The sequence below is a fragment of the Oncorhynchus mykiss genome, chromosome 2, assembly GCF_057628025.1.
Source record: "Oncorhynchus mykiss isolate SJ-2025 chromosome 2, ASM5762802v1, whole genome shotgun sequence".
Taxonomy (NCBI): domain Eukaryota; kingdom Metazoa; phylum Chordata; class Actinopteri; order Salmoniformes; family Salmonidae; genus Oncorhynchus; species Oncorhynchus mykiss.
This window is the reverse complement of record NC_143023.1, coordinates 94,195,890-94,223,842: the sequence shown is the minus strand read 5'-3', so window position 1 is coordinate 94,223,842 and position 27,953 is coordinate 94,195,890. Positions and strand designations below refer to the sequence as shown.

General features: G+C 43.7%; 1 protein-coding gene across 12 annotated transcripts; it reads left to right on the top strand.

Annotated features, from left to right (window-relative positions):
• LOC110500043 (bisphosphoglycerate mutase) lies at positions 1 to 27,553 on the top strand. Of its 12 annotated transcripts, none has more exons than XR_016489483.1 (8): positions 1 to 173; positions 919 to 1,551; positions 2,256 to 2,408; positions 21,559 to 21,659; positions 22,995 to 23,081; positions 23,344 to 23,413; positions 25,209 to 25,245; positions 27,007 to 27,553. XR_016489483.1 is itself a non-coding variant. In XM_090212957.1 (6 exons), exons 2-6 carry the CDS (start codon positions 951 to 953, stop codon positions 27,018 to 27,020), a joined length of 906 nt encoding a protein of 301 aa, XP_090069083.1. In that variant the 5' UTR covers positions 1 to 173; positions 919 to 950; the 3' UTR covers positions 27,021 to 27,553. The 12 variants fall into 12 exon arrangements, 7 of the variants coding, with proteins under 7 accessions (XP_090069083.1, XP_090069079.1, XP_036815392.2 ...); XR_016489484.1 differs by having other exon boundaries at positions 27,004 to 27,179; XR_016489476.1 differs by having other exon boundaries at positions 44 to 173; positions 924 to 1,551.
• The last annotated feature ends 400 nt before the right edge of the window (positions 27,554 to 27,953 follow it).

Genomic DNA, 27,953 nt, shown 5'->3' with positions numbered 1-27,953 from the left:
ATCTCTCTCTCCACCTATGGGCAGCACACATGACACAAATCCCGCCCTAACCTGAGCTTTTCCGTTTCGGTTGGACCACAAGCTTTCAATCGCTGACTTCTTAAATGCTCTCGATGGTTGTCCAAATTTCTGTCAACAGTCACGACTATTGGGACGGACTTGTAACTCGCAGGGTAAGATCGTATTCATGCTATTATTATGATGCATGTTCCGGTACATGTATGTTTTGTAGCTTGCCGTCTTGCAGTCTCGCGCGTAAACGCATGCCCGTTAGCAGCCTACCAATGAGATGACAAGTGCCTAAGGCAAGCTCTTTTAATTTATTTTACCATTTGACTGTTATGATGTAAAATGTATTAATTAGGGAATGTGCAATAGCCACATTTCCATGTTTAGTTACTGAATTACCCTGTTTTAATTTGGAGTTAAACAATAACCCGTTGTGTTGGCATGTAGCCTTTTAACCACTCGAAATGCCGGACATTTGCTGACCCCACTAGACCCACCCCCAGAATAAATGACATGGCGACTACTTCTGACATTAAGCTTAGTAACAGCAGTTCCATAGTAACAGTAAAATATTAGTCTCTAGTGAGTGGAGTTGTGTATAGCTAATAATATACAACACCACTGAAATATTGTTGGATATTTAGGCAGATGAAACTCATCAAGAGACTTGTTGAATGATGTTTTTCCATTTATGTGGTAAGTGTCTGGCCACAGTTTAATTTTATTTTACCTTTATTTAACTAGGCAAGTCAGTTAAGACTTGCGGTTACTAGTCCAACGCTCTAACCACTAGGCTACCCTGCCCTGTGGGGCGGCTACCCTGCCGCCCCACAGTACAGTACTACATGTTACTGCAGTAGTCCAGCATCACCCTCATCTAATCACTGTAAACCCATTGTTTGTGTACAGTACAGGCTGCTGCTGCCAGACAGTCCTTCCGGATGTCCAAGTACAAAGTCTTTGTGATGAGGCATGGAGAAGGAGCCTGGACCAAAGAGAACCGCTTCTGCAGCTGGGTGGACCAGAGGCTGAGTGAGGACGGGGTCAAGGAGGCTTTGGCGTGCGGTCACCTCCTGAAGGAAGCAGGCTACCAGCTGGATGTGGTATTTACCTCCCTGCTCAGCCGATCCATCCACACAGCCTGGCTGTTGTTGGAAGCCATGGGGCAGGAGTGGGTCCCCGTGGTCAGGACGTGGAGACTCAACGAGCGCCATTATGGTGCTCTGATCGGGCTGAATAGAGCTGAGATGGCCCTAAACCACGGTGAGGAGCAGGTGAAACAGTGGAGGAGGAGCTATGACCTCACGCCTCCCCCTATCGACGAATCACACCCTTACTTCCTGGAGATCTACAATGACCGCCGGTATTCTACCTGTGACGTGTCTATAGAGTTTCTTCCGAAGTCAGAGAGCCTGAAGGATGTCTTAGAGAGGCTCCAGCCATACTGGGACGGCACCATTGTGCCGGAGATCAAACGGGGGAAATTGGTGCTCATCTCTGGGCACGGGAATAGCTGCAGGGCCCTGCTGAAACACCTGGAAGGTATGCCTGGTGGCTCCTCGTGTGTCTGTGTGTGTGTGTGTGTGTGTGTGTGTGTGTCTGTGTGCCAACCCTGCTCGGCTGGACTGCATCAGTTGCAGTCCCATTATTACCATTGACTTTTGCTGCACTGCTATTGTTCTCTTTTGTTCATGCCGATTTTAGTATGAGCTGCATGGCCACTTTCACTTGCATTTGAATGTTTGAATCCACAAAGGCCCTTGTATTGGAGTTTACTAGGGCCTCCATGTTTTAGACCTAGTTTGTAACTATCATTCACTCCCATTTGGATGAGAGGAATATACTGTATATATTAGTTCCAGAAATGTCACGCGGTTGAACTTGTAACATAAACCTAGTGGCCTTTTTGTACATCAGGCTACTGCCAGTAGATCCACATTGACCTTTTCTCTTCCCCACAGGCTTCTAGAGATCACGTTTGTCGTAGTTGGCCAGCCAGGTACTTTATAGGCTGTTATGTTAGAAATTATCTTCGTTATGTAGCTGGACAAAAAAAATGTGTAAAGATCTAGACGTAAACAAAGTTATGTGTATTTTGGTTTTAATTGGTCATGTTGCTAGCGCTTTACATAACAGCATGGGCGAAAGCTGTGCTAACGGTTTTATTATGTTTATGGCGATAGTATGGTTGTTTTACTGTGGTTTACAGAAGCAGAACAACACAACATTCAGTATTATATCAACAGGTATATCAGATGCTGATATCGTCAATGTGACGTTACCCACTGGGACACCCATTCTGATTGAGCTGGATGAGAACTTCCGGCCCACCAAACCCATGCAGCTCCTGGGAGACCAGAAAGCCATCCAGGCAGCCATCAGGAAGGTGGAGGACCAGGGTAAGGTCAAACAAACAGCCTGAGCATAGTCAACAGGATTCTAGTCATTCTGGATTGTAGAACATAGTCAACTGGATTATAGTCATTCTAGATTGTAGAACATAGTCAACAGGATTCTAGTCATTCTGGATTGTAGAACATAGTCAACTGGATTCTAGTCATTCTGAATTGTAGTCAACTGGATTCTAGTCATTCTGAATTGTAGTCAACTGGATTCTAGTCATTCTGAATTGTAGTCAACTGGATTCTAGTCATTCTGAATTGTAGTCAACTGGATTCTAGTCATTCTGAATTGTAGTCAACTGGATTCTAGTCATTCTGAATTGTAGTCAACTGGATTCTAGTCATTCTGAATTGTAGTCAACTGACTGCATAATTGTGTTATGGACTGGATCCTATTTGGTACAATGTGGAAACGAAACAAGATAGTTTGTCCTTCTGTTAAGTGCTGTGCTTACTAGATTTAACTTCTGTTTGCCAAGATATAACCCTCTCAAAGTTATAATTTACCAAATAATAGGCTGATTTGATTTGACCCTTGTATTGAGGCTCTTTAGAATTGAGGAAATACTAAGATGTGTCCCCAACAAAACCATTTTTTGAAAGATCTGTCGCACGTGCCTTCATTGCCAATGAATATTTTCTGTAGGACTTTTGCAATGCGATGTAGCTAGTTTTTACAGGGGAATTATGACTGACAGAATCCAGCAGGTGATGAGTCGGCACTAACAAGTACAGGTTAATTTATTCATCAAAACTCTTTTTAAAAGCACCTTTATAACAAATATTACCTCAGTGAGACCGACAGCCTGGCTATTCTTTCCAAGACAGAGCGGCGATTGTGTGAAGCTTTTTTTTTAGTATAGAATTGCTGTAAATGTTGTTGAAACCAACGGGGCAAACTTGATACGAGCGCGTCTTCCAGTGGAGGCTGCTGAGGGGAGGATGGCTCATAACAATGGCTGGATCGGAGCTAATGGGATGGCATCAAACACATGGAAACCTTGTGTCTGGTGTATTTTATACCATTCCACTCCAGCCATTACCACGAACCCATTCTCCCCAATTAAGGTGCCACCGACTTCCTGTGATGTCTTCTTATAGGCTACATGCTAGTTTGAGAGACTTTCATATGAAATAACTGTAGGGCTTATTCATAAAATACCTACATTGACATGCTGTAATAAAGTCAGATTCATGATTTGCTGTTTTGACTGTTCAAAGGGAAATATCCCCATTGTACCTTTTCCTCTCTACCCAACTTATCAATGTCATTTTTTTGTTTGTGACTTTATTTCATTCAGTGACGACAAACAAACATTTGAGTCAAGTGTTAACTTAAGAGCATACTGAACATAGTTTAGGTTATGCTCTACACTGAACACCACTGTATTTACAATGTAGTACAGTGCTACTAATGATTGTACCTCATGAGGGTACAATTATTAATATAGTGGCTTGTTTTATATTTTTTTAATTGCCTGATGCACATGCTTAGACAAATCCCCCCCTTTTCCCACTTTAAATCATATTTTCTTGTGGAACTTAATATATTACATTTTAGAGGTTGACGATAACAAAAATGACTGTGAATTGATGACCAAACAACCACTTGTTGTGATTGTTACACCATTTTTATGCACTGTTAATGTAGGGAAAAATGATTCACTCCTTATGAGTGTTGCACTGTGTGTTGCATCTGTTTGTGCATGGTTTTAGGGGGCATTTATTGAGGTGCTTTTTTTTTTCTTTTTTTTTACACAGGAGAGACATGCATGTATGTGTGTGCCTCTTGTGTTGTTTGAAACTGTCTTTTTTTTTAAATTTATTTTTATTATCCTCTATCCATCTGTCATAACCACGATCTTGGGTCATTTAAGGAAATGCTGACTATCATTTAGTTGAGCCCTAAAACTGTAAATGTGTAAATTTTATGTTGATACTAGAAAATACTGTAGTTCTGTAATGTGTTATACCCACAGTCATCCTAAATGGTGACGATAGGAAGTATTGGACTCGGTTTGAACATTTTGACATTTGATGGTTTGCATGGTGGAAATGAAATAAAGGAACTGAAAACATGCCCCATTCAGTAACAGTATGACTGTCTCAGATTGCTTTTTTTTTGTGTGGTAATAATGGCAAGGATGTGACTGTATGGTCATGTGGAACTTAAGTGTACAGTAGTGTATTATGATAAATGTCCGTATCCTACCAGTTGGAGGAGCTACAGTTTTTTTCTAATAAATCATGATGGTCACGTGATCTGAAATGAGCATAGCCCAGACAAATTAATCTCATTGTCAGGAGAACTTCGGACGGTTACAGGCAGGAGCTGCCCTGCGTTTCTGCACGGTTTTAGTTATGTGCCCAGGAGTGGATGAAGGGGAGGAGTGGATGAAGGGGAGGAGTGGATGAAGGGACTATGCCAGAAACCATCACTCTGGGCAAAGACACTTGGTTGAGCTGCCTGTTGTAATGGAACCAATAGAAAAGTCCCAAAAATGGAAAAACCCACCCACTTTGCACTCAAAGGCTAAAGCAAGATTTCAAATGCTATTTGAACCCAGGTCTGTATAGTTCGTAGCGCTTTGGGAGGGATGTAGACTTCTATACTGTCCTTTAATCATGATTACGGCCCTGATAGGAATAAACTAGTTATTAGCCTCACTAATACTCCGACCCTGGTTACGGACCTGATAGTAATGAACTAGTTATTAGCCTCACTGATACTCCGAACCTGATAGTAATGAACTAGTTATTAGCCTCACTAATACTCCGACCCTGGTTATGGACCTGATAGGAATAAACTAGTTATTAGCCTCACTGATACTCCGGACCTGATAGTAATGAACTAGTTATTAGCCTCACTAATACTCCGACCCTGGTTACGGACCTGATAGGAATAAACTAGTTATTAGCCTCACTAATACTCCGACCCTGGTTACGGACCTGATAGTAATGAACTAGTTATTAGCCTCACTGATACTCCGAACCTGATAGTAATGAACTAGTTATTAGCCTCACTAATACTCCTACCCTGGTTAGGGACCTGATAGGAATAAACTAGTTATTAGCCTCACTAATACTCCTACCCTGGTTAGGGACCTGATAGTAATGAACTAGTTATTAGCCTCACTAATACTCCGACCCTGGTTACGGACCTGATAGTAATGAACTAGTTATTAGCCTCACTAATACTCCGACCCTGGTTATGGACCTGATAGTAATTAACTAGTTATTAGCCTCACTAATACTCCTACCCTGGTTAGGGACCTGATAGTAATGAACTAGTTATTAGCCTCACTAATACTCCGACCCTGGTTACGGACCTGATAGTAATGAACTAGTTATTAGCTTCACTAATACTCCGACCCTGGTTACGGACGTGATAGGAATAAACTAGTTATTAGCCTCACTAATACTCCGACCCTGGTTATGGACCTGATAGTAATAAACTAGTTATTAGCCTACCCACATCTTTATTTAAAGCCCTGATGTCATACCCAATACGCTTTGAGCTGTATGGTCTCTCATCTACCTTCAACTGTTTAAAGGGAGAATCAGACTTTCCACCTGGACAGCATCACAGATCCCCTCTCTTGTTTTTGCAGGTGTGGAATCAGCCAGAATTATAGGATTGTTTTCATTGCTCTGACATATTTTTGTACATTTACCATCCGTCACCAAGCCTGCTACAGGATATGGGCAGCTATAGCTCCAAGGCTAATGGGATAGTGCCAACTTTCTTTACAAGTAGTTGAGCCCAGAGAAAGTTCCAATATTATGTTTCTTGTTCATTTATTTTCATGCTAAAGTTTAATTGTGGCGATAAGGTTAACAGGTAGATAGACCTGTCGATAGACATGTCTAGGTCTACTGTAGATTGACCTGTCTAGGTCTACTGTAGATAGACCTGTCGATAGACCTGTCTAGGTCACCTGTAGATTGACCTGTAGATTGACCTGTCTAGGTCTACTGTAGATAGACCTGTCGATAGACCTGTCTAGGTCTACTGTAGATAGACCTGTAGATTGACCTGTCTAGGTCTACTGTAGATAGACCTGTCGATTGGCCTGTCTAGGTCACCTGTAGATTGACCTGTCTAGGTCTACTGTAGATTGACCTGTAGATTGACCTGTCTAGGTCACCTGTAGATAGACCTGTCGATAGACCTGTCTAGGTCTACTGTAGATAGACCTGTCGATAGACCTGTCTAGGTCTACTGTAGATAGACCTGTCGATAGGCCTGTCTAGGTCACCTGTAGATTGACCTGTCTAGGTCTACTGTAGATAGACCTGTCGATAGACCTGTCTAGGTCTACTGTAGATTGACCTGTCTAGGTCTACTGTAGATAGACCTGTCGATAGACCTGTCTAGGTCACCTGTAGATAGACCTGTCGATAGACCTGTCTAGGTCACCTGTAGATTGACCTGTCTAGGTCTACTGTAGATAGACCTGTCTAGGTCACCTGTCGATAGACCTGTCTAGGTCACCTGTAGATTGACCTGTCTAGGTCACCTGTCGATAGACCTGTCGATAGACCTGTCTAGGTCTGTGTTTTTGTGTCCTTATACTTATAGGGAAATAGTATTATTGTTGAAACCTGTGTCTTGGTATTTAAACCTGTGTCTTGTTGTTTAAACCTGTGTCTTGTTGTTTAAACCTGTGTCTTGTTGTTTAAACCTGTGTCTTGTTGTTCAAACCTGTGTCTTATTGTTTAAACCTGTGTCTTGGTATTTAAACCTGTGTCTTGTTGTTTAAACCTGTGTCTTGTTGTTTAAACCTGTGTCTTGTTGTTTAAACCTGTGTCTTAGTGTTTAAACCTGTGTCTTGTTGTTTAAACCTGTGTCTTGTTGTTTAAACCTGTGTCTTGTTGTTTAAACCTGTGTCTTAGTGTTTAAACCTGTGTCTTGGTATTTAAACCTGTGTCTTGTTGTTTAAACCTGTGTCTTGTTGTTTAAACCTGTGTCTTGTTGTTTAAACCTGTGTCTTAGTGTTTAAACCTGTGTCTTAGTGTTTAAACCTGTGTCTTGGTGTTTAAACCTGTGTCTTGTTGTTTAAACCTGTGTCTTAGTGTTTAAACCTGTGTCTTTGTGTTTGGGATCGGACCCTTTTTTTCCAATTTTCACCTAAAATGACATCCCCAAATCTAACTGCCTGTAGCTCAGGACCTGAAGCAAGGATATGCATATTCTTGATACCATTTGACAGGAAACACTTTGAGGTTTGTGGAAATGTGAATTTAATGTAGGAGAATATAACACATTAGATCTGGTAAAAGATAATACAAAGACATTTTTATTTTTATTTTTTTAAATCACCTTTGAAATGCAAGAGAAAGGCCACAATGTATTATTCCAGTTTAGGCACAAATTTGATATTAGCCACTAGATGGCAGCAGTGTACACTACTGTTCAAAAGTTTGGGGTCAGTTAGAAAAGTCCTTGTTTTTGAAAGAAAAGCTATTTTTTGTCTATTCAAATAACATCAAATTGTTTAGTTTAAGAAACAGACACCTCACAAGTCCTCAACTGGCAGGTTCATTAAATAGTACCCTCAAAACACCAGTCTCAACATCAACAGTGAAGAGGCGACTCCGGGATGCTGGCTTTCTAGGCAGAGTTCCTCTGTCCAATGTGTGTTCTTTTGCCCATCTTAATCTTTTCTTTTTATTGACCAGTCTGAGATATGGCTTTTTCTTTGCAACTCTGCCTATTGTAAGTCTTCAGGTATCAGGTCTCAGGTGTGTTTCACCACTGTGAAATCCCTGTGAAACTCTGAACTCAGGTGCTTCTATCCTCAGTGTGCACCAGTATTGAGACTGCTCTCTCTCATTGTGTCACTGTCAGAAAGGCAGCTTAGAAATTAGAATTTAATTGCATGTTTAGTTCAGGATGAGATGCTGACACCCTCCCTCGTCCCTACTAAAAGCTGTAAAAACATTATGTTGATTGAAAGAGTTTTGTCCAGTGTCCCTCTACGCTACGCGTGTTCGCGGCCGCGCACCTCTTCAAAGACTGCCGCTCAAAATAAATATCATGCAGCGCAGAGACGCAAGAGATAGATTGATCTTCACTGAGTTCCCTTACTAGTTTGGACTATATACATCAACGTTTTTTCTGTGATCAAATCAACATTATATCAGTCCCTTTTCAATGCAACAAAACAAAACAAATCTAATTTTACAAGATTGAGTCTGTGATTATGTTGTAGGCAGAGCCAGAGCACAACGGAGTAGAATTCTATTGGCTGGGGTAGCCCACGAGTGGTCTTTCAATCACCTGGGAGTGAAGGCGCTTTTCAGATCAGAGCGCAGAGTCACGCATGTGCACATTTGTTGATAATCTTTGCTAGTTAGCAAGTTATTCGCCCAGTAATAGATAAGTATAGGTCGGCAATGGGGAGTTACTGCTTTCCTACAAGAGCACACAACGTGTAGGCTACATTTGGGCCGGGTTTGCATACAATGGTCAGGGTTCGCACATAATGAGCAGGGTTCACACACAATGGTCAGGGTTCGCACATAATGAGCAGGGTTCGCACATAATGAGCAGGGTTCGCACATAATGAGCAGGGTTCGCACATAATGAGCAGGGTTCGCACATAATGAGCAGGGTTCACACATAATGAGCAGGGTTCGCACATAATGGTCAGGGTTCGCACATAATGAGCAGGGTTCACACACAATGGTCAGGGTTCGCACATAATGAGCAGGGTTCACACATAATGAGCAGGGTTCGCACATAATGAGCAGGGTTCGCACATAATGAGCAGGGTTCACACACAATGGTCAGGGTTCACACATAATGAGCAGGGTTCACACATAATGAGCAGGGTTCACACACAATGGTCAGGGTTCGCACATAATGAGCAGAGTTCACACATAATGGTCAGGGTTCGCACATAATGAGCAGGGTTCGCACATAATGAGCAAGGTTCGCACATAATGAGCAGGGATCGCACATAATGAGCAGGGTTCACACACAATGGTCAGGGTTCGCACATAATGAGCAGGGTTCGCACATAATGAGCAGGGTTCGCACAAAATGAGCAGGGTTCACACACAATGGTCAGGGTTTGCACATAATGAGCAGGGTTCGCACATAATGAGCAGGGTTCACACATAATGAGCAGGGTTCGCACATAATGAGCAGGGTTCGCACATAATGAGCAGGGTTCACACATAATGAGCAGGGTTCACACATAATGAGCAGGGTTCGCACATAATGAGCAGGGTTCACACACAATGGTCAGGGTTTGCACATAATGAGCAGGGTTCGCACATAATGAGCAGGGTTCACACACAATGGTCACGGTTCACACACAATAGTCAGGGTTCGCACATAATGAGCAGGGTTCGCACATAATGAGCAGGGTTCACACACAATGGTCAGGGTTCGCACATAATGAGCAGGGTTCACACACAATGGTCAGGGTTCGCACATAATGAGCAGGGTTCACACACAATGGTCAGGGTTCGCACATAATGAGCAGGGTTCACACACAATGGTCAGGGTTTGCACATAATGAGCAGGGTTCGCACAAAATGAGCAGGGTTCGCACATAATGAGCAGGGTTCGCACATAATGAGCAGGGTTCACACACAATAGTCAGGGTTCACACATAATGAGCAGGGTTCACACACAATGTTAGTCAGCCTACCTGGTGGTGGGTCAGCCCGTGACTGCCGCGACTCTGACTACTGTTAGTCAGCCTACCTGGTGGTGGGTCAGCCCGTGTCTGCCGCGACTCTGACTACTGTTAGTCAGCCTACCTGGTGGTGGGTCAGCCCGTGTCTGCCGCGACTCTGACTACTGTTAGTCAGCCTACCTGGTGGTGGGTCAGCCCTTGACTTTTTAATTATATGCGCTATACATTTAGTTATAATTTTTGCATTACAACACTGAAGTGTAAGAGGCCGCCAATTTTTTTAACGGACTGGATCTTTATATATACCACTTGTATCCAGTTTCAGTAATAATTAAATCAGACCTTCTTGTTGAGTGTCAGATAATCTACCATTTATATAGGAGTGGTTAAAACATGCTAATAACGGTCCTCTTGAGCCCTGGAGTTTTCCTGGACTTAGTCTTTAATTGCATTTAAGAAGGTCCTCCTCAGTAATTTGGCTTCACATGAGTCTTTCTGTACAGATGTTAATTTGACATTATTAAATAGAAAAAAATCCATAAAATGATCTTTGGTTAGAGGAGATGGCGGAGACTGAAACGAAACCATATGCTTAAAGTACTTTGCTTCCTCTTTCAAAATATAATTTGTTGAATCATGGACGAAGTTTCAGTAAATTATTTTAGGTAGCATTTCTATGTTGAAGATAAAAACATAACTTGGTGCATTTCGCCCCCATATTCCATCCAGTTTGCTTTTTAAAAAAAATAATATATTACACTTGATATTTCTTGAATAAGTTCCTCCATTTTTTTTTCCTCTGACTTATTCTGTGCCTCTATGGTACAGTTTTTATTGCTATCTATCTGTACTGTTAGTCCTTCAATTTCCTTTGTTAATTAATTTGGACTCTTTTGACCTAAAGGTCTGGATATTTAAGCCTCCATATATCCAACAGTGTCCATGACATTCGTGATTTCCTTAAGTGCATATCTCCCACCATAATAATATAATCTTGTATTGCTTGTAGGGTTGATAATTTATTATATATATTTTCTAAGAAACGTGGATCATTATTATTTGGTCCGTAAAGGTTAATGAGCCATATCTGTTTATGTCCAATAACATATTTAAAATCATCCATCTACCTTGAGGATCTGTTTGGACAATTTGCACATTCAGATCAAAATGACTGTTAATTAAAATCATCACCCCTTTTGAGTTTCTTTACCCATTTGAGAAGTACATTTCACACCCAGTCCTTTCCCCACACAACTTCATCTAAAATTGTTGAATGAGTTTCCTGTAAACAATAGATATTATATTCCTTCTCTTTAAGACAGCTGTATCCCAGAGAATGTGGTTTCATTAGGAATCCCAGTCATTCTCAGTAGATGCTGCTCCCTTCTCTTTAAGACCGCTGTATCCCAGAGAATGTGGTTTCATTGGGAATCCCAGTCATTCTCAGTAGATGTTGCTCCCTTCTCAGATTCAGCTGCGACTATTTCTGTATTCAGTACTAGAATCTTACAAATTGTTTGGGTACATAAACATTCATGTGGATCTGTCTGTTTGAGTTGTTCTGTCTGAATGAATTGTTCTTAAATGTACTCAAACTGCAGAACTTTATTCATGGATATACATAAATAGTTTCCAATGAAATTTCAGCATGATACTTTCCAGAGCTCTGTGCTCTACTTGGACATGTTCAGTTTGTACCCCCGTTTCACTCTGTTTCAAAACATTTTCTCCCTACTGAACACTACCCAGACCACACTTTAGTGGAACGACCGGGAAAGGAAGGTCCCACAGTGAAAAAAGGCTTGCTCGCTCTGCTGGCTTTGTTTTGTGACTGCCATGTTAACAGTCTCCGAACGGGAGAACTTGCACAAAGCAGCCAAATACACACACTTCACTATTCCAACTTATTGAGTATTGTGGAATCTTTCCAGAAATAACATGAAGTATTATCACATTATCATTATTATTTAATGGACTGGGAGACGTGTAGTACAACCAAGGCCTAATTTAAATTGATAGTAGCCTCTCATATCTTAAATGTTTCAAAAAATGCACAGGAAACTGTAGCTTCAAACAAAAACGAGGAGTTTTGATATATTTTTATTAGCCAAAATTTTAATTTTAATTTTTATTAGCCAAAATGTCTGGAATTTGAACTGTTTCTGGTCTCTGATTTCTTTCTCCTTCCCCTACTCTCTGAGACTGAAGAAAAAAACCTGCATTTTCAGTCTTCGGAAATGACATATTGTGTTACCTTACTCTGCGACTGTTCTGTTCACCCTGTTCGTCTCACTCTGGACGTAGTTGGCGGTGAGCTCTGAATTTACAGTAGCTGTCAATGACATACCCAGTCAGTCTCAGGATCATATCAAAAGAGCATTTCATTGGCAGGAGTTATGAACATACACCCCATCCCATAATTCACTTCTTTCAGCATCTGTTTATTCCTCAACGACTATTCTGTTATTGTATCTGCCCATCACGTCTCTTCTCAGTGGAAGCAGACTCTCTCTGAACAGGACAACCTTCAAATAATAAGTCAGTCAGTGACATGCGAACGGAAAATCATACATTTCTTACATCAAATAATGTTGAGTTATTATTGTGACATATCTTTTAAGAAATTGGGCTGCTCTGGCATATTTGACATCTCAGTTCAGAGGAGCTGTTTCCGCCTGTCGTTCTTGGCATTAGTGAGTTGGCAAGGGTTTCGTATGACTTATAATGTTACGTAATGGACTGCACTTCACTAAATCCCTCCTGGTCTGCCTGTCTGTACAGCCCTAAATACAGATGGGAGATGTATTATGACTAACTAACACAGTGTTTTATAGATAGGATAGTATATATGCTTTGGTAGAGATACCCAGGGTAACATTAGCTCTTAAATCTCTTTTGTTATTTACATTTACAATATGTTGGGAATTTCTGATGCTCTTTTCCTCCTTTCTCCCATAATGAGAACAATACATACACACCTTAGAAAACGTTCAACACGGAGTGCCATAGACAATGTCCTCTGCAGCACAGAGGGAGAGGGGGGAGAGGGAGAGAAGGAAGAGGGAGAGAGAAGGAAGAGGGAGAGAGGGAGAGGGGAGAGGGGGGAGAGGGAGAGAAGGAAGAGGGAGAGAGGGAGAGAAGGAAGAGGGAGAGAGGGAGAGAGGGAGAGGGGGGAGAGGGAGAGAAGGAAGAGGGAGAGAGGGAGAGGGGGGAGAGGGAGAGAGGGAAGAGGGAGAGAGAAGGAAGAGGGAGAGAGGGAGAGGGGAGAGGGGGGAGAGGGAGAGAAGGAAGAGGGAGAGAGGGAGAGAAGGAAGAGGGAGAGAGGGAGAGAGGGAGAGGGGGGAGAGAAGGAAGAGGGAGAGAGGTAGAGGGGGAGGGAGGATGAGAGGGGGGGAGAGAGACAGGGAGGGAAGGGGGAGGGAGGATGAGAGGCTAGAGGGAGGGAGGCTGTGAGGGAAGAGGGAGGATGAGAGGCTAGAGGGAGGGAGGATGAGAGGCTAGAGGGAGGGAGGCTGTGAGGGAAGAGGGAGGGAGGATGAGAGGCTAGAGGGAGGGAGGATGAGAGGCTAGAGGGAGGGAGGATGAGAGGCTAGAGGGAGGGAGGATGAGAGGCTAGAGGGAGGGAGGATGAGAGGCTAGAGGGAGGGAGGATGAGAGGCTAGAGGGAGGGAGGATGAGAGGCTAGAGGGAGGGAGGATGAGAGGCTAGAGGGAGGGAGGATGAGAGGCTAGAGGGAGGGAGGATGAGAGGCTAGAGGGAGGGAGGATGAGAGGCTAGAGGGAGGGAGGATGAGAGGCTAGAGGGAGGGAGGATGAGAGGCTAGAGGGAGGGAGGATGAGAGGCTAGAGGGAGGGAGGATGAGAGGCTAGAGGGAGGGAGGATGAGAGGCTAGAGGGAGGGAGGATGAGAGGCTAGAGGGAGGGAGGATGAGAGGCTAGAGGGAGGGAGGATGAGAGGCTAGAGGGAGGGAGGATGAGAGGCTAGAGGGAGGGAGGATGAGAGGCTAGAGGGAGGGAGGATGAGAGGCTAGAGGGAGGGAGGATGAGAGGCTAGAGGGAGGGAGGATGAGAGGCTAGAGGGAGGGAGGATGAGAGGCTAGAGGGAGGGAGGATGAGAGGCTAGAGGGAGGGAGGATGAGAGGCTAGAGGGAGGGAGGATGAGAGGCTAGAGGGAGGGAGGATGATAGTTATAGCTGCTGAAAGAGCAAGCAGGAATGATTTGTGCAGTAGGAGAGAGAGCAGAGGTATATAAACCAGACTGTGGACTTGATATTCTGAGAGAGGAGGGAGGGCTGCACATGGACTAAGCCTAAGAGTTGCTACTTTATTTATTTTTATTTCACCTTTATTTAACCAGGTAGGCTAGTTGAGAACACCTTTATTTAACCAGGTAGGCCAGTTGAGAACACCTTTATTTAACCAGGTAGGCAAGTTGAGAACAAGTTCTCATTTACAACTGCGACCTGGCCAAGATAAAGCAAAGCAGCTCGACACACACAACTACACAGAGTTACACATGGAGTAAAACAAACATACAGTCAATAATACAGTAGAAACAAGTCTATATACGATGTGAGCAAATGAGGTGAGATAATGGAGGTAAAGGCAAAAAAAGGCCATGGTGGCAAAGTAAACACAATATAGCAAGTAAAACACTGGAATGGTAGATTTGCAGTGGAAGAATGTGCAAAGTAGAAATAAAAATAATGGGGTGCAAAGGAGCAAAATAAGTAAAATAAAATAAATACAGTAGGCAAAGAGGTAGTTGTTTGGGCTAAATTATAGGTGGGCTATGTATAGGTGCAGTAATCTGTGAGCTGCTCTGACAGCTGGTGCTTAAAGCTAGTGAGGGAGATAAGTGTTGGTAGTCAATAATACAGTAGAAAAATAAGTCTATATACAATGTGAGCAAATGAGGTGAGATAAGGTAAATACAATATAGCAAGTAAAACACTGGAATGGTAGAGTTGCAGTGCAAGAATGTGCAAAATAGAGAGAAATAATGGGGTGCAAAGGAGCAAAATAAATAAATACTGTAGGGGGAGAGGTAGTTGTTCGGGCTAAATTATAGATGGGCTATGTACAGGTGCAGTAATCTGTGAGCTGCTCTGACAGCTGGTGCTTAAAGCTAGTGAGGGAGATATGTGTTTCCAGTTTCAGAGATTTTTGTAGTTCGTTCCAGTCATTGGCAGCAGAGAACTGGAAGGAGAGGCGGCCAAAGAATGAATTGGTTTTGGGGGTGACCAGAGAGATATACCTGCTGGAGCGCGTGCTACAGGTGGGTGATGCTATGGTGACCAGCGAGCTGAGATAAGGGGGGACTTTACCTAGCAGGGTCTTGTAGATGACATGGAGCCAGTGGGTTTGGCGACGAGTATGAAGCGAGGGCCAGCCAACGAGAGCGTACAGGTCGCAATGGTGGGTAGTATATGGGGCTTTGGTGACAAAACGGATGGCACTGTGATAGACTGCATCCAATTTGTTGAGTAGGGTATTGGAGGCTATTTTGTTAATGACATCGCCGAAGTCGAGGATTGGTAGGATGGTCAGTTTTACAAGGGTATGTTTGGCAGCATGAGTGAAGGATGCTTTGTTGCGAAATAGGAAGCAAATTGAAGCCAGTTGAAGAGCATGCATTTCGTTTTACTTGTATTTAAGAGCAATTGGAGGCCACGGAAGGAGAGTTGTATGGCATTGAAGCTTGCCTGGAGGGTTGTTAACACCGTGTCCAAAGAAGGGCCAGAAGTATACAGAATAGTGTCGTCTGCGTAGAGGTGGATCAGAGACTCACCAGCAGCAAGAGCGACATCATTGATGTATACAGAGAAGAGAGTCGGTCCAAGAATTGAACCCTGTGGCACCCCAATAGAGACTGCCAGACTCCTCGAGGAAACAGAGAATGGAGATGTTATCCTGGACAAGGGGGTGTCGATACAACAAGCTTTGGATTTCTCAGTGCATACAGCCGACGGACGCATCATCTCTTGGTCAAAGCTAGTGGACGGTTGGAGCAAGAACAGCTTTTTCAACACCACCGCCGCCGATTATGGTCGTTGGGACACTGAGGTGAGGGTGTGGAAAAACGCAATGGAGAAACACAACCTGGACAGCTGCCTATCCATAAACGGATCGCAATCTCTGTTGGTCACCTCGGCGCCGATGTCGATCGATCTCACTGGAGAAGGAGCTGGCCGAGATGGAAGTGGTCGTCAAGGTGCCTAGGCCTGAGGTGGCTATCGATTCTCCCGAACCACACCAGACCTCCGCCACCGCGACGCTGCGATCGTACGAGGACGGCGAGACACTAAACGTCAAACTTCACCTCGATGAGTTTACGGTGTTTCTACAAAGACCACGGACGACTCTTCCTCGGAGTGGAGTGTCACGGACACCGCCTTGGAGCAGTCCCCTTATGACGTCTTGGAGATTGTCACCGGCGAAGATGTTACTGTGAAACTGTCTGGTAGAGACGGTGAGCCGTGCGTTGAGGGATTCTCCGGCAGGTTGAAATTCAAACGTACTGCCGACGAGGGAGACGAGCTGACGGATCTGATGTAATGAACCTGAATTCGTGTTTCTAAGTGTCATTATTTATTGTATCTTTTGTATAATCTCAGATATTGGTATGTTCTGTGTGGTTAACATCTCTCTGATAATAAAAACAACATCTCTGGGGGACACTAGGTCAATGTAGTTCTCTTCCGAATTTAAAATGTTATTATTATCGCACAAAGTATAACATCCCAAAACGATTTTGTACTGTGCTTAAGAAAGGTACACTTTCTCAGATCAATAGGATAAATGTTACCACCTTAGGTAGATCAAGGTATATGTTTCGATAAGTTTCTAACAAAGCTCTGCCGAGCGGCGGGGTTCAGGTCCTGATGGAAAGAAAGCTTCAGGTGTCCTTTTTCGACGGGATGCCTTTGGTAAATGTACCTGGTACCTGTACCTGTATGGTTACTTGGATTACCTGTAACAAAAAATAAACCTCGGATTTACTACCCAACAAATATAATAAGAACCACGTGTTTTGAGATATACTTTTCTTTATTTTGGGAACAGAACACTGAATGGAATATATGAATTATGGCCACGCAGGGTCCAACATTCCTGGAAAATTAATGTATGAATATTTAGAAAATAGATCTCCCTCTAAAAAAAAATAACCATAAGTCACATAAACTTGTGGATGCTCTTATTTGAAAGCATTTTATCAAATAGATTGTCCTGAAAAAAAAGAATGGGATTGTTGAGACATTCCTATACAATTTTGTGCCCAGCTAACAACTGAGGGAGCAGGCCATAATTTGGTATTGATCAGCTTGACGATCCGCGGGAGGACTTCGTTGTGAGCTTGACCGTGCAGACTGCACATTTTTCAGCAGTATATCCTCTCCTTTTAGGTGCATGGAGATCAAAAGTGGGTGTGCCTTGTCACTTTCGGGCTGAAAGCGAAGTGTCAGAATATTCCGTTCTTACTTGTGATACACACCTGAAGAGTACAGCAACTTGGAAATATTGTCGACCCCCCAAATTGGCCAACATCTCCACATACTCGACGTGGGAATCGATGAGCTCTTTCTTGATAGGTCCTGTAAAAAAATAACACAGAATTAGCTAAATTCAAACGCAAACCGGTCTGGGAATTGAGTTTAATAACCATGGAATTCGATTCAGGCTCACCGTATCTTCGTAAGAATCACAGTGTTGGGTGAGTTCTCTCATCAGGTGAGGTTTGTGAGTCAAGTGTAGGGTGTAGACATGTTGGTGGAGTGTAGTTTCTTCCAACAGACGAGACATCCCAGCCGTATCCCTCAGCTCTCTCTTTGCGACTTCATGGTAACTCTCACTAGTTAGCAGTCCCTTGCCCAATAAATCGTCGGCCATAGGTAGGTCACTCTAAAACTGAGTGCTCGGTGAAACGTGTCCACAAAGTCGGCCCTGTCTTGGCTACTTATGTCTGGGTCGGCCTGGATGATAACTGCGGTCGGGGTGTGTCTCTGATCTGGTCTGTCTCTGGAGAATGTTGAACTTCAATGTCTCTGGAGTATTCGTTCCTAAATGCCCAGAAGTCTCTGTGTGTGTTTATAGGGTCAAGCTGGGGGCTGCATTGTCAGACTCGAGCCCAGAACTCGGTCCACATACACGGTTTACTCGGTCGGCACACATAGTTTAGACTCTCCCTCGGGAAACGGAGGAATCTGAGATTGGAACCAAAAAAGGAGTCCTTGTCGTACCAAACTCCAACAGATTACACGGTTTGTACAAACTCCGACGGGCTCGTACATGAGATACCTTCGGCCTCTTTGTCAGTTTAGGGACTCTCAGACTCCGGGACTCATTTGGTGCAAACTGTCCTCACCAGACTCCGTTTTACCATCTCTCCCCTTGGAGACGACCAAGTTGGAACTGCCAGGTACACCTTTCGACCTCTGAGCCGGCCCCCACCTCGTTCATACCGGACTCTGTCATAACAGACTCCACGACTCCTTGTCCTCACCAGCATTGGCCTCACAAGATCCCTCCCCTCCTGCTGAGATGTCGAAACGCATCGATGACTCCGCACTAGCAGGGTACCTGGACGACCTCACGTTCTCAGAGTTTGATAGATTTAAACATGAACTGGCCCGAGGACAAGATCCCCTGGTCCCCGAGCTCCCTGCCGTGAGCCGTCCTTCGGCGAGCCACCTGGAATACTCTAAACCCTGTGATGTGGTGAGTTTGATCCGATGGCGGTGCGGCGACTTGGCAGTGAACATCGTGATGAGAGTCTTAAGCCGCGTCAACACCCGGCTGTACGAGAGACTGCACACTGAGCACGCAGCCCTCTCTCACAAGGAGGATTCCTCGAGAGCGTGGAAGTGCGGCGGTCGGAGTCCTCACCCGAAACCCATTGAGACGGACTACTCTCGATCTGAACTGAACAGTGTTATGGATCGTCTCACCGAGAAGGAACTGGACATTTGAACAGGCCAGTCCTTTCCGACGATCCTAGGTACATCAAGCGGAGTCCCTTGGAACGTGGTCGATTTGATCGTCTCAGTCTCGATGGTCGTCTTCGAAGAGATGGAGTGAGTCGATCTCTACAAGAAGTTACACGACTGCTCGAAGAAGAGCCCTTCCTTGAGTCCCGAAGTCCTCCAGCGGGGTCCCTCGAGAAGTCCTCCAGTGACATCCCTCGAGACGGCCTTCACCTTCGAGTGGGGGGGCTGCTTCTCGTCGACCCGCTCCGAAAAGGACGACTAACCCATGACCCCCCCATGATGTGATGCACCTGCAGACCGTGCAAACGAATCGTATCACCGAGGTTGCAGAGTATAGAGTATAGAGACCCACTGACCCACTGAAAAATTGCATGTAAAACAAAAAAAAACTGCATATCTGTCTAAATTAATACGGTCTACTTAAGCGCCATGTCTCTTAAAGATTGCTCTGCGTAAGAATATAAGAGCATTGAATTGAGATTAAGCCTGTTGTCATTAAGACTGTTGTCAAGACTAGACTGTTGTGGATGTGCAGTGATATGAATAAAACTGGTCGTCTTTATTATTTATTGTAATAAAAAGCACAAGTTTTGAAAGGATAGGTCGAGCAAATTTTACATTCGACCATTTTACAGACCAATTGATTCGAACGATTGCTACAAATGATAAGCCCTCTCCAGAGCCAGCAGCACTATCTTGAACACGAAGCCTATCACGTAGCGGTTCAGCTCCTCCAGATCGGTCTGCAGTTTTTTGCAATGGGAGATCGTGTAGACGTGGTACTCCACGGAAGAAACGGTGTAGTCCCTGAAAATCAGAAAGGCCTTATCGTTGAGCTTCCAGTCCAAGGCAGGAGGAGGGAGGATTTTTGGCGTGAGGAGTTTTGGCAACATCATCAGGTAACCCTGCACCTGAAGACTGTATGCGCTATTCGGGTCCACCAAGGCCTCTCCATCGGCTCCCTTCTTGTAAGCGCGGCCTACCATCGTTCCCACAGTGCCCTTGTTCTCCACCACAAAGACGTGCTCTGGCCCGGTCCTCTTCTTGACCAGCATCATGCTGTCTATGTGTCCGAGCATGAACCACCATTCGACCAGCACCTGGGGTTCGGCAGACACCTTCCAGGAGCGCTGGAACTCGCTGGTGTTTTTCAGAATGTGGTTAACAAACTGAGGCCAGTCGATGTTGTCCCTGTACCTTATGTCGAATGTGGGTTACTCTCACCAGCTTGCTGAGGTCCTCCTGCTTCACCTGCAGCATGTCCTCGCCAGACATCTTCATACCCTCTCTCTCAATTCTGCCGGTCATGCCAGAAAAGACGGAGCGGTCGCTGTCCTTGTAGATGAGATCTGCCCACATCGGGTTCATATTAGAGACTTGGTCTCCGATGAGCGAGCGAGGCTGCTTCCTGTGTTCTTCCTCCTACAGCTGTAAGACATCACACACGCCTATTGTCTCCCAGACAGGTAACACACTGGAACACACTGTATAAATAGAGGATACTGTATTCCATCACACTGTCATTAGGTCTACACTTCATGTTATTGAATGTCAAATATGGCATCACAGGAGGTTGGTGGCACCTTAAATGGAGAGGACAAGCTCGAGGTAATGGCTGGAGCGGAATGGCTGGAGCGGAATGGCTGGAGTGGAATGGCTGGAGCGGAATGGCTGGAGCGGAATGGCTGGAGCGGAATGGTGGAGCGGAATGGCTGGAGCGGAATGGCTGGAGCGGAATGGCTGGAATGGTATCAAGTACAGTACATCAAACACATTCCACTGGGGCCGTTCCAGCCATTATTATGAGCTGTCCTCCCTTCAGCAGCCTCCTGTGTATAGCATCCCCAAAATGATTATGTAAGCAGTGGGCACACAGCGCTTCACAGGTCAAAATCAAATAAAGTAGAGAGACTGGGAAAAGTTAAACGTGTTAGGTGATTGTACCTGTACTGTGTTGCTAACAGTGGCGCTCCCGAGTGGCACAGCAGTCTAAGGCACTGCATCTCAGTGTTAGAGGCGTCACTATAGACAGTTCGAAACCAGGCTGTATCACAACCGGCTGTGATTATTGGCCCAGCGTTGTCCGTGTTTGTTCTTAACTGACTTGCCTAGTTAAATGAAGGTAAAACATTTAAATAAAAAAGCTGTGTTTTATTGACACAAAGTTCCTTATTAGAAAATGGTTGCCATCATAGTTAGAGCAGTAAAAATAAATGTTTTGTCATACCCGTGGTATACGGTCTGATATGGCATGGCTTTCAGCCAATCAGCATTCAGGCCTTGAACCACCCAGTTTTTAACTTTATCCTATCCTATATGGTTGTGGACACATTGTGGACATGGAATAAAGATGCTATCAGGCAAGATGTTCAATACCTTTTTGGCTCCCATTCCCTCGTTTTTATTAAATGTGGCATCCTCCTAAATGAGAATGTATTGTTAGCTGTCTCGTCTGGTTAAATAAAAGTTAAATAAACTCCTGATAAAATGTCTACTTTCCTATCCACAGACCAACCAGGATGTCAGACCCCCAGCATCCGCAACATCAAGACCATGTGGGAGAAAGGCAACGTTGTGGGGGCCACAGAATGCCCCAAAGCTATGAATAAGGTAAGGGACTAGAGGAGACAGAGACAGAGAAAGGGGCGGTGGGGGGGTGGAGTGATGGAGAGAGAAAGAGAGAGTGAGGACAGACAGACAGACTTAACCTTATATATTCAGAGTTAATACCTAAACTTAACCTTACATATTCAGAGTTAATACCCAAATTTAACCTTACATATTCAGAGTTAATGTCTAAACTTAACCTTACATATTCAGAGTTAGTGCCTAAACTTAAACTTAAACACTTATACATTTTGAGAAACATGGATGAACGTCTTATTCTGACATGAGACTGTGAGATCTGGTAGTGGTAGCTACAGGTACACAGACCTGTCTACTACACTAGTGTAAACCAGTTGAAATAGGATTTGTATACACATCATGTCAAACGTGTTTCCTCCAGTTCAGAAGAAGACCAAGCGAGCAGTAGAAGAATGATAGCTCTGTGGCAGGTGGCATCAAGCCAACATAACTTCCTGGTTCTGCCCTCACCCCACCAGCCACTCTGAGGCAATATTTCACCTTGCTTGGCTCTTATTGGTTCAAGGTTATCTTACCGCTGGTAGAGTACATCATGGCATATATAAGTGTGTAAACAGCGTCTCAAGGGGACGTTGTAGATCTTGGTGACATTGTGACGCTGTCCATATTTGACCAATCAGAGAGCGGCTCCCTCTGGAGTTCTGTTTAAGACAAGAACAAAAGGTCAAGTCTCCCTCTGGAGTTCTGTTTAAGACTAGAACAAAAGGTCAAGTCCCTCAAATGTTTTCAGTTGACGACCATTTTCATAACAGCCAACTTTTTCTTTCTCAAAACAGTTGATTTGTTTTAATTTCGAATTTAGACCAAAACTAGAGAGTTAAACTAGATAATTTCTGTACACATATCCTAGCCATGTCCAGTGATATGAAGGTCATTTGAAATAGTGTGATGACAGTGAATGTGTCCTATTCTTTCTAACGAGCTAGCAGGCTAATCTTTCCTGTTCTTTTAGAGACACTCGGGACCGTTTGTGAACCTATGTTCCCACATACAGACCTACTGTTGATCGACAAGGCACATTGTTCCAACCTCAAATTTATGAGGGGATATCTTTAGTCCCATTCCTACCAGCCACAAGAACTTGTACGAGCCAAGTTGTTTTTACATGAACACTACAAGGCTTCCCTCTCATGGAGAGAAGTTCTATAGCACTCTTCTCTACGTAATATAACATCTTTAGGTTAGATTTGTATTTAGCCTTTGAGGTGGGCTATTTCTTTTGAGGACATTTCTATAGATCTATCAGTTACTGTTGCTTAGCAAAAAATTTTCTTCTCTTCTACTTTACTGGTTCTGCAGTTTTCCTCCTCTTGGTCTTCCACTTCAACTTTCCTTCCTGCTGGACTTTTCTGTTCTGTCTTCTGCTTCATTTAAACTGTGGGACAGGTATTGTATGGTCTAAAGCGTTCTTTACATCAGCGAGATGCATTTAATATCTTTAAAAAGTACATTCTTGAATGCACCATTAATAGAAACACGAACCTCCAGTTAGCCAATAGATTATTAATAATTTACTCATGATCATTCACCAAACATTGATGCACTTGCTAGCATCCAGCGTAGTTCCATCCAGGCTTTAGTTCAGATTAAATGCACTACAGCCTCACTATGTCTCCTTCCCCATGGCACGCTCTGCGCTCTGTTGCAGGACTTGAAACCCGTGATTGTCGGCAACAAGCGCAGCCTATGGGGAAACAAAGGGCTCCTCCCCTTCTAAGGTGAGCTAGTAGACCAGACGATGGTCCTGTCCCAAATCAACCCCTAGCCCCAGACACTTATGGAGACCTGAGAGGATTTGATGGGTGTTAACAATGTTGTGATAGCTTCACCAAGCTAGGTGGAATTATTCCATAATTATTGCGAACACCTGTCCAATAATTGTGTGTTGGATTTAGGGGTAAATTAGAGATTGGACCACAGTACTGCAGTAGCTATCTACAGAGTGACAAATATATCAAATGCTTCTTCGGGTGTCTGGTACAATAACAGGGTCCTGTGATCCCTCCCCATTTGAAGCAGTCCTCTTAGTTGACTGCACCTTTAAATCTCGATGAGCGGAAGAGGTAATTGGTATTGAGCATAAGTAAAGTTTTACAGATTATACCACCAGGCACTCAGTCTAGTCTGATCCCAGATCTGTTTTTTTGTCATACCAAACAATGACCATGGAAGATGTCAAAACAGCAGGCTACTGAGTTGTTGTAACTTGCTGTAATTATTCACCTACGTTTTCTCCGTCAAACACCAACCCCATGACACAGAACGGGTCAGGTGCACCTCTATAGGAAGAAAACAATCAGAACAGAAACAGGTCTGACTCATGTGGGTTGGATTCCCACTATGTCCTATCAAATCAATCACCATATCGCCTTTTCACATGTACTATATCTGTTTGTACAGAATGTTGCCATCCTTAGTTTCCATAGTGGCTTTGACTAGAAGAATGGCATTTTGGGAACTGTAGTCTTCTGGTGTGGCTTTTCACCATTGATATTTAAATCCCTATTTAGAGAAATGCTGTAGATGTTATGTGAAGGGACATATGGATTGCATTGCTCAGCAGTTTGGTGCTAAGGCAAAATACATCTGTGCCAGTCAGGACATACAGAGGGGTCCAAAATTATTGACACCCTTGATAAAGATGAGCAACAACGACTGAATAAAATAAATGAATTCAAATACTGAGCTATATTGTCTGCTCAAAGAAATTGGGAAATAGTAGTATTTTATTCTAATACAATTGCTCTGAGAAAGAGATTTTGTTTAACAAGTAATATATTTGTTAAGAATAGAATATGTTTCTAAACACTTCAACATTAATGTGGATGCTACCATGATCACAGATAATCCTGAATGAATCGTGAATAATGATGAGTGAGAAAGTTAGAGAGTCAAAGGTCTTTTGACCCTGTGTAACTAATAAAAGTGACTCCAAAAGAACACAATACATTATTTACACAATTCCTGGACTCTTTAAATGTCCCAGTTCTTCCATGGTCTGCATACTCCCCAGACATGTCACCCACTGAGCATGTTTGGGATGCTCTGGATCAACGTGTACGACAGCGTGTTCCAGTTCCCGCCAAAATCCAACAACTTGCACAGCCATTGAAGAGGAGTGGGGACAACATTCCACAGGCCAAAATCAACAGCCTGATCAACTCTATGCGAAGGAGATGTGTCTTGCTGCATGAGGCAAATAGTGGTCACACCAGATACTGACTGGTTTTCTGGTCCACGTTGTCATCTTTTTCTGGGGGGGGGGGGGGGGGGGACAGATTTCCTGATATGAACTTGAACTCAGTAAAATCTTTGAAATTGTTGCATGTTGCTTTTACATTTTTTTGTTCAGATTTGTGAATCTGAGCTCCTCAAAGAAATGTTAAAAAGTAATAATGATTGGCCCATGGTAACACAGGATACATCCTGAAATAAAGTCACCCTGGCAAAGGTCACATGGTTTAGTAACAAGACAGCACACATCCTGAAATACAGTCTCATTTGTTTTCACAGGAGACAGTTGGAGTCAAGAGCAAATCTGTCACAAATGGTAAGCAAGTTCTCTCACCATGGTGTCTGTCTGTGTGTGTTTTGAAACGGGGCTTTTCCGAACCTGTTGTGGTTGACATCGTCACACATGAAAAGGTGGTGAGACTAAGAAAAGTGTCTCTTCTGAAGGACGGATACACGCACGCGTGAGCACACACACACACACACACACACACCTCAAATTGATTTACGACCCCCTCCCATGGAAACCAGGTGTCCACAACTCCTACAACCATCGTCCTCTTTGTGTTCCGCTGGCCACCGTAAATCAAATCTGCTAGTCATCTTGGGCTCCTTCAAAAGGTCCCTGCCTCACTGCATTGCTGTTCTATATTTAAAGAGGCTGTTCCCTCTGACCTTGTTTCCCTGTAGAAAGAACCTTTCACGCTCCTTAGATGGCTTCCATGTCACTGTCCTGCTTCCCAAATGGCTTCCTATTCACTGAATACTGCACTACTATAGACGCTGGTCAAAAGTAGTGCACTACATAGGGAATATGGTCTATAGACCCTGGTCAAAAGTAGTGAACTACATAGGGAATAGGGTCTATGGACCCTGGTCAAAAGTAGTGCACTACATAGGGAATAGGGTCTATGGGTCCTGGTCAAAAGTAGTGCACTACATAGGGAATAGGGTCTATGGGCCCTGGTCAAAAGTAGTGCTCTACATAATGTGCCATTTGGGACGCAGACCCATTCCTATGTAGTTCACCCCACGCCACCAGGAGCCGCGGAATACCGTGCCGAGCGTCGGCTTGATGCCGTGCATGCCACAGAGCAGCTGCATGTTTTGTCCCATTACTGTTGCATTACGCCTATGTGCTGTGGAGGATTACCAGCCGGTTAAGCAGCAAAGTCACCGGGCTTATACACTCAACCTTAATGTTTTAAAGGCTTGTTCTCTCAGTAGGTCGATGGCTGTTGAGTGAGACTAATAACATAGGATTTACTGATGCAGTTGTACTGACCCAGAGCAGAAAGACTTGGCACCTACTGTATGGGCATCAAGTTGATATGTTTATTACAGTAGGCCTTTCTGCCCATGTATCTTTCACCCGACGGTGGTACTTTTTCTAGTTCCCCAATACAGTATACACTGTATTATCAGGAACACCCTCAGCCCAGTCCAAGCCCAACTAGGGATGTCCTCTCAGGATGCTACCACTGAGTCAGACTTGGGGGAATGGAAAAGCTGTCGCAGTCCTTTTGAGTGTCACCCTAAATAGCGCCCCCACCCTTGAAACCTTCGCAATTCTTCAGCTGAAATAGCCCCATGGTAATGAATTGAAGGGCAAATGACAACGGTACAGCTATCAATCCCTCTAGTGTCACTGCAGAGACCTCAGAGTATGTGTCAACAGAGGTGTACTGGGTCTGACACACAGCTACACACGCATTCACGCGCAAAGCAACGCTCACATACACAAACGCATGCTTGTACATACACACACAATCTGATTAACAGCTCTTACATTAGATGACTCGTTTATCAATCAGTGTCTCTATTAACACCTAATAAAGTTTGATACGCTATGCCATTGTCTGAAGGAGTGGTTAGATTTGATTAACTATGACTCACTTAGTACTAGAATTACCTTACTGCTATATTTTGGCTGTTCTGGTTGTTTTTCAGTTTTCTTGCAACATTTTGCCACTTTCTGCACAGTTTTTCCATTTTATAAGACGTTTGAGGCTTTGGGCCACTTGTTGTTGGAGACATTTCCTCAGGACTAAATGATATTTTCCTTCTTGTCTCTCAGCAGGTGTTGGATGTTAACAATATAAGAGGAAAACCCCTCAGGAAGAAGCTCCAACTGACGAAATGCAAGACTCTACTATGTGTATTCATAACACAAAATATCTCCATAACAACCACACACAAAATATCTCCATAACAACCACACACAAAATATCTCCATAACAACCACACACAAAATATCTTCATAACAACCACACACAAAATATCTCCATAACAACCACACAGGGTTCACGTTAGGTTTTAGGGGGAAGGAGTACAGGTTATTCATTTTGGTTGGTATTCAGAGTTGAGATCCTCACGTTTAACTCTTACTTTTGTGTAAATCCTTCATTGATGTCAATGGGAGACATGCGCCAAAATTTGAATACCATCTCAAAATACATATTAGTACTGTATTTAAAACCCTTTATATTATTTTAGATTCTTGATGAAACGGCTTTTGCACAATCCCTTGTACGTCCTAATAGAATCAATGCTGTGAAAATGAAATTTGATCAACCACATTTGTAGGAAATAAACATCTGTTTGTCATGAAAGATATTTTAACCACACCCGTTTGGGCTTGACTTAATTTCTTTGATAAAGAAAATAAATTCAAATAATAGATATGAAACCTTCAAAATAATTCTAAAAGTTGTTTAAATGTTACCCTGTGTCTTCTAAAGAGATACAGTAATAATTTAAATAGGTAATGTAACTGTCCAAGTAGCCATAGAGAAGTGAAAGCTTCCAGTTGCATAATCCATGTGTTTAATACCTTTCCATTTATTCCATTCCAGCCATTACAACGAGCCTGTCCTATAGCTCCTCCCACCAGCCTCGTCTGACATACACTGAGTGTACCTCAGTTTGTCGGGGCATTGGATCTACAAGGTGTCGAAAGCATTCCACAGGGATGCTGGCCCATGTAGACTCAATGCATCCCACTGTTGTGTCAAGTTGCCCGGATGT

Bases quoted from the DNA above. Each gene is read 5' to 3' on its own strand.
- LOC110500043 (XM_036959491.2), top strand. From the start codon at position 105: ATGCTCTCGATGGTTGTCCAAATTTCTGTCAACAGTCACGACTATTGG. The intron at 174-923 runs GTAAGATCGTAT...TGTACAGTACAG, and splicing joins ACGGACTTGTAACTCGCAGG to GCTGCTGCTGCCAGACAGTC. The intron at 1,552-2,255 runs GTATGCCTGGTG...TTATATCAACAG, and splicing joins CCTGCTGAAACACCTGGAAG to GTATATCAGATGCTGATATC.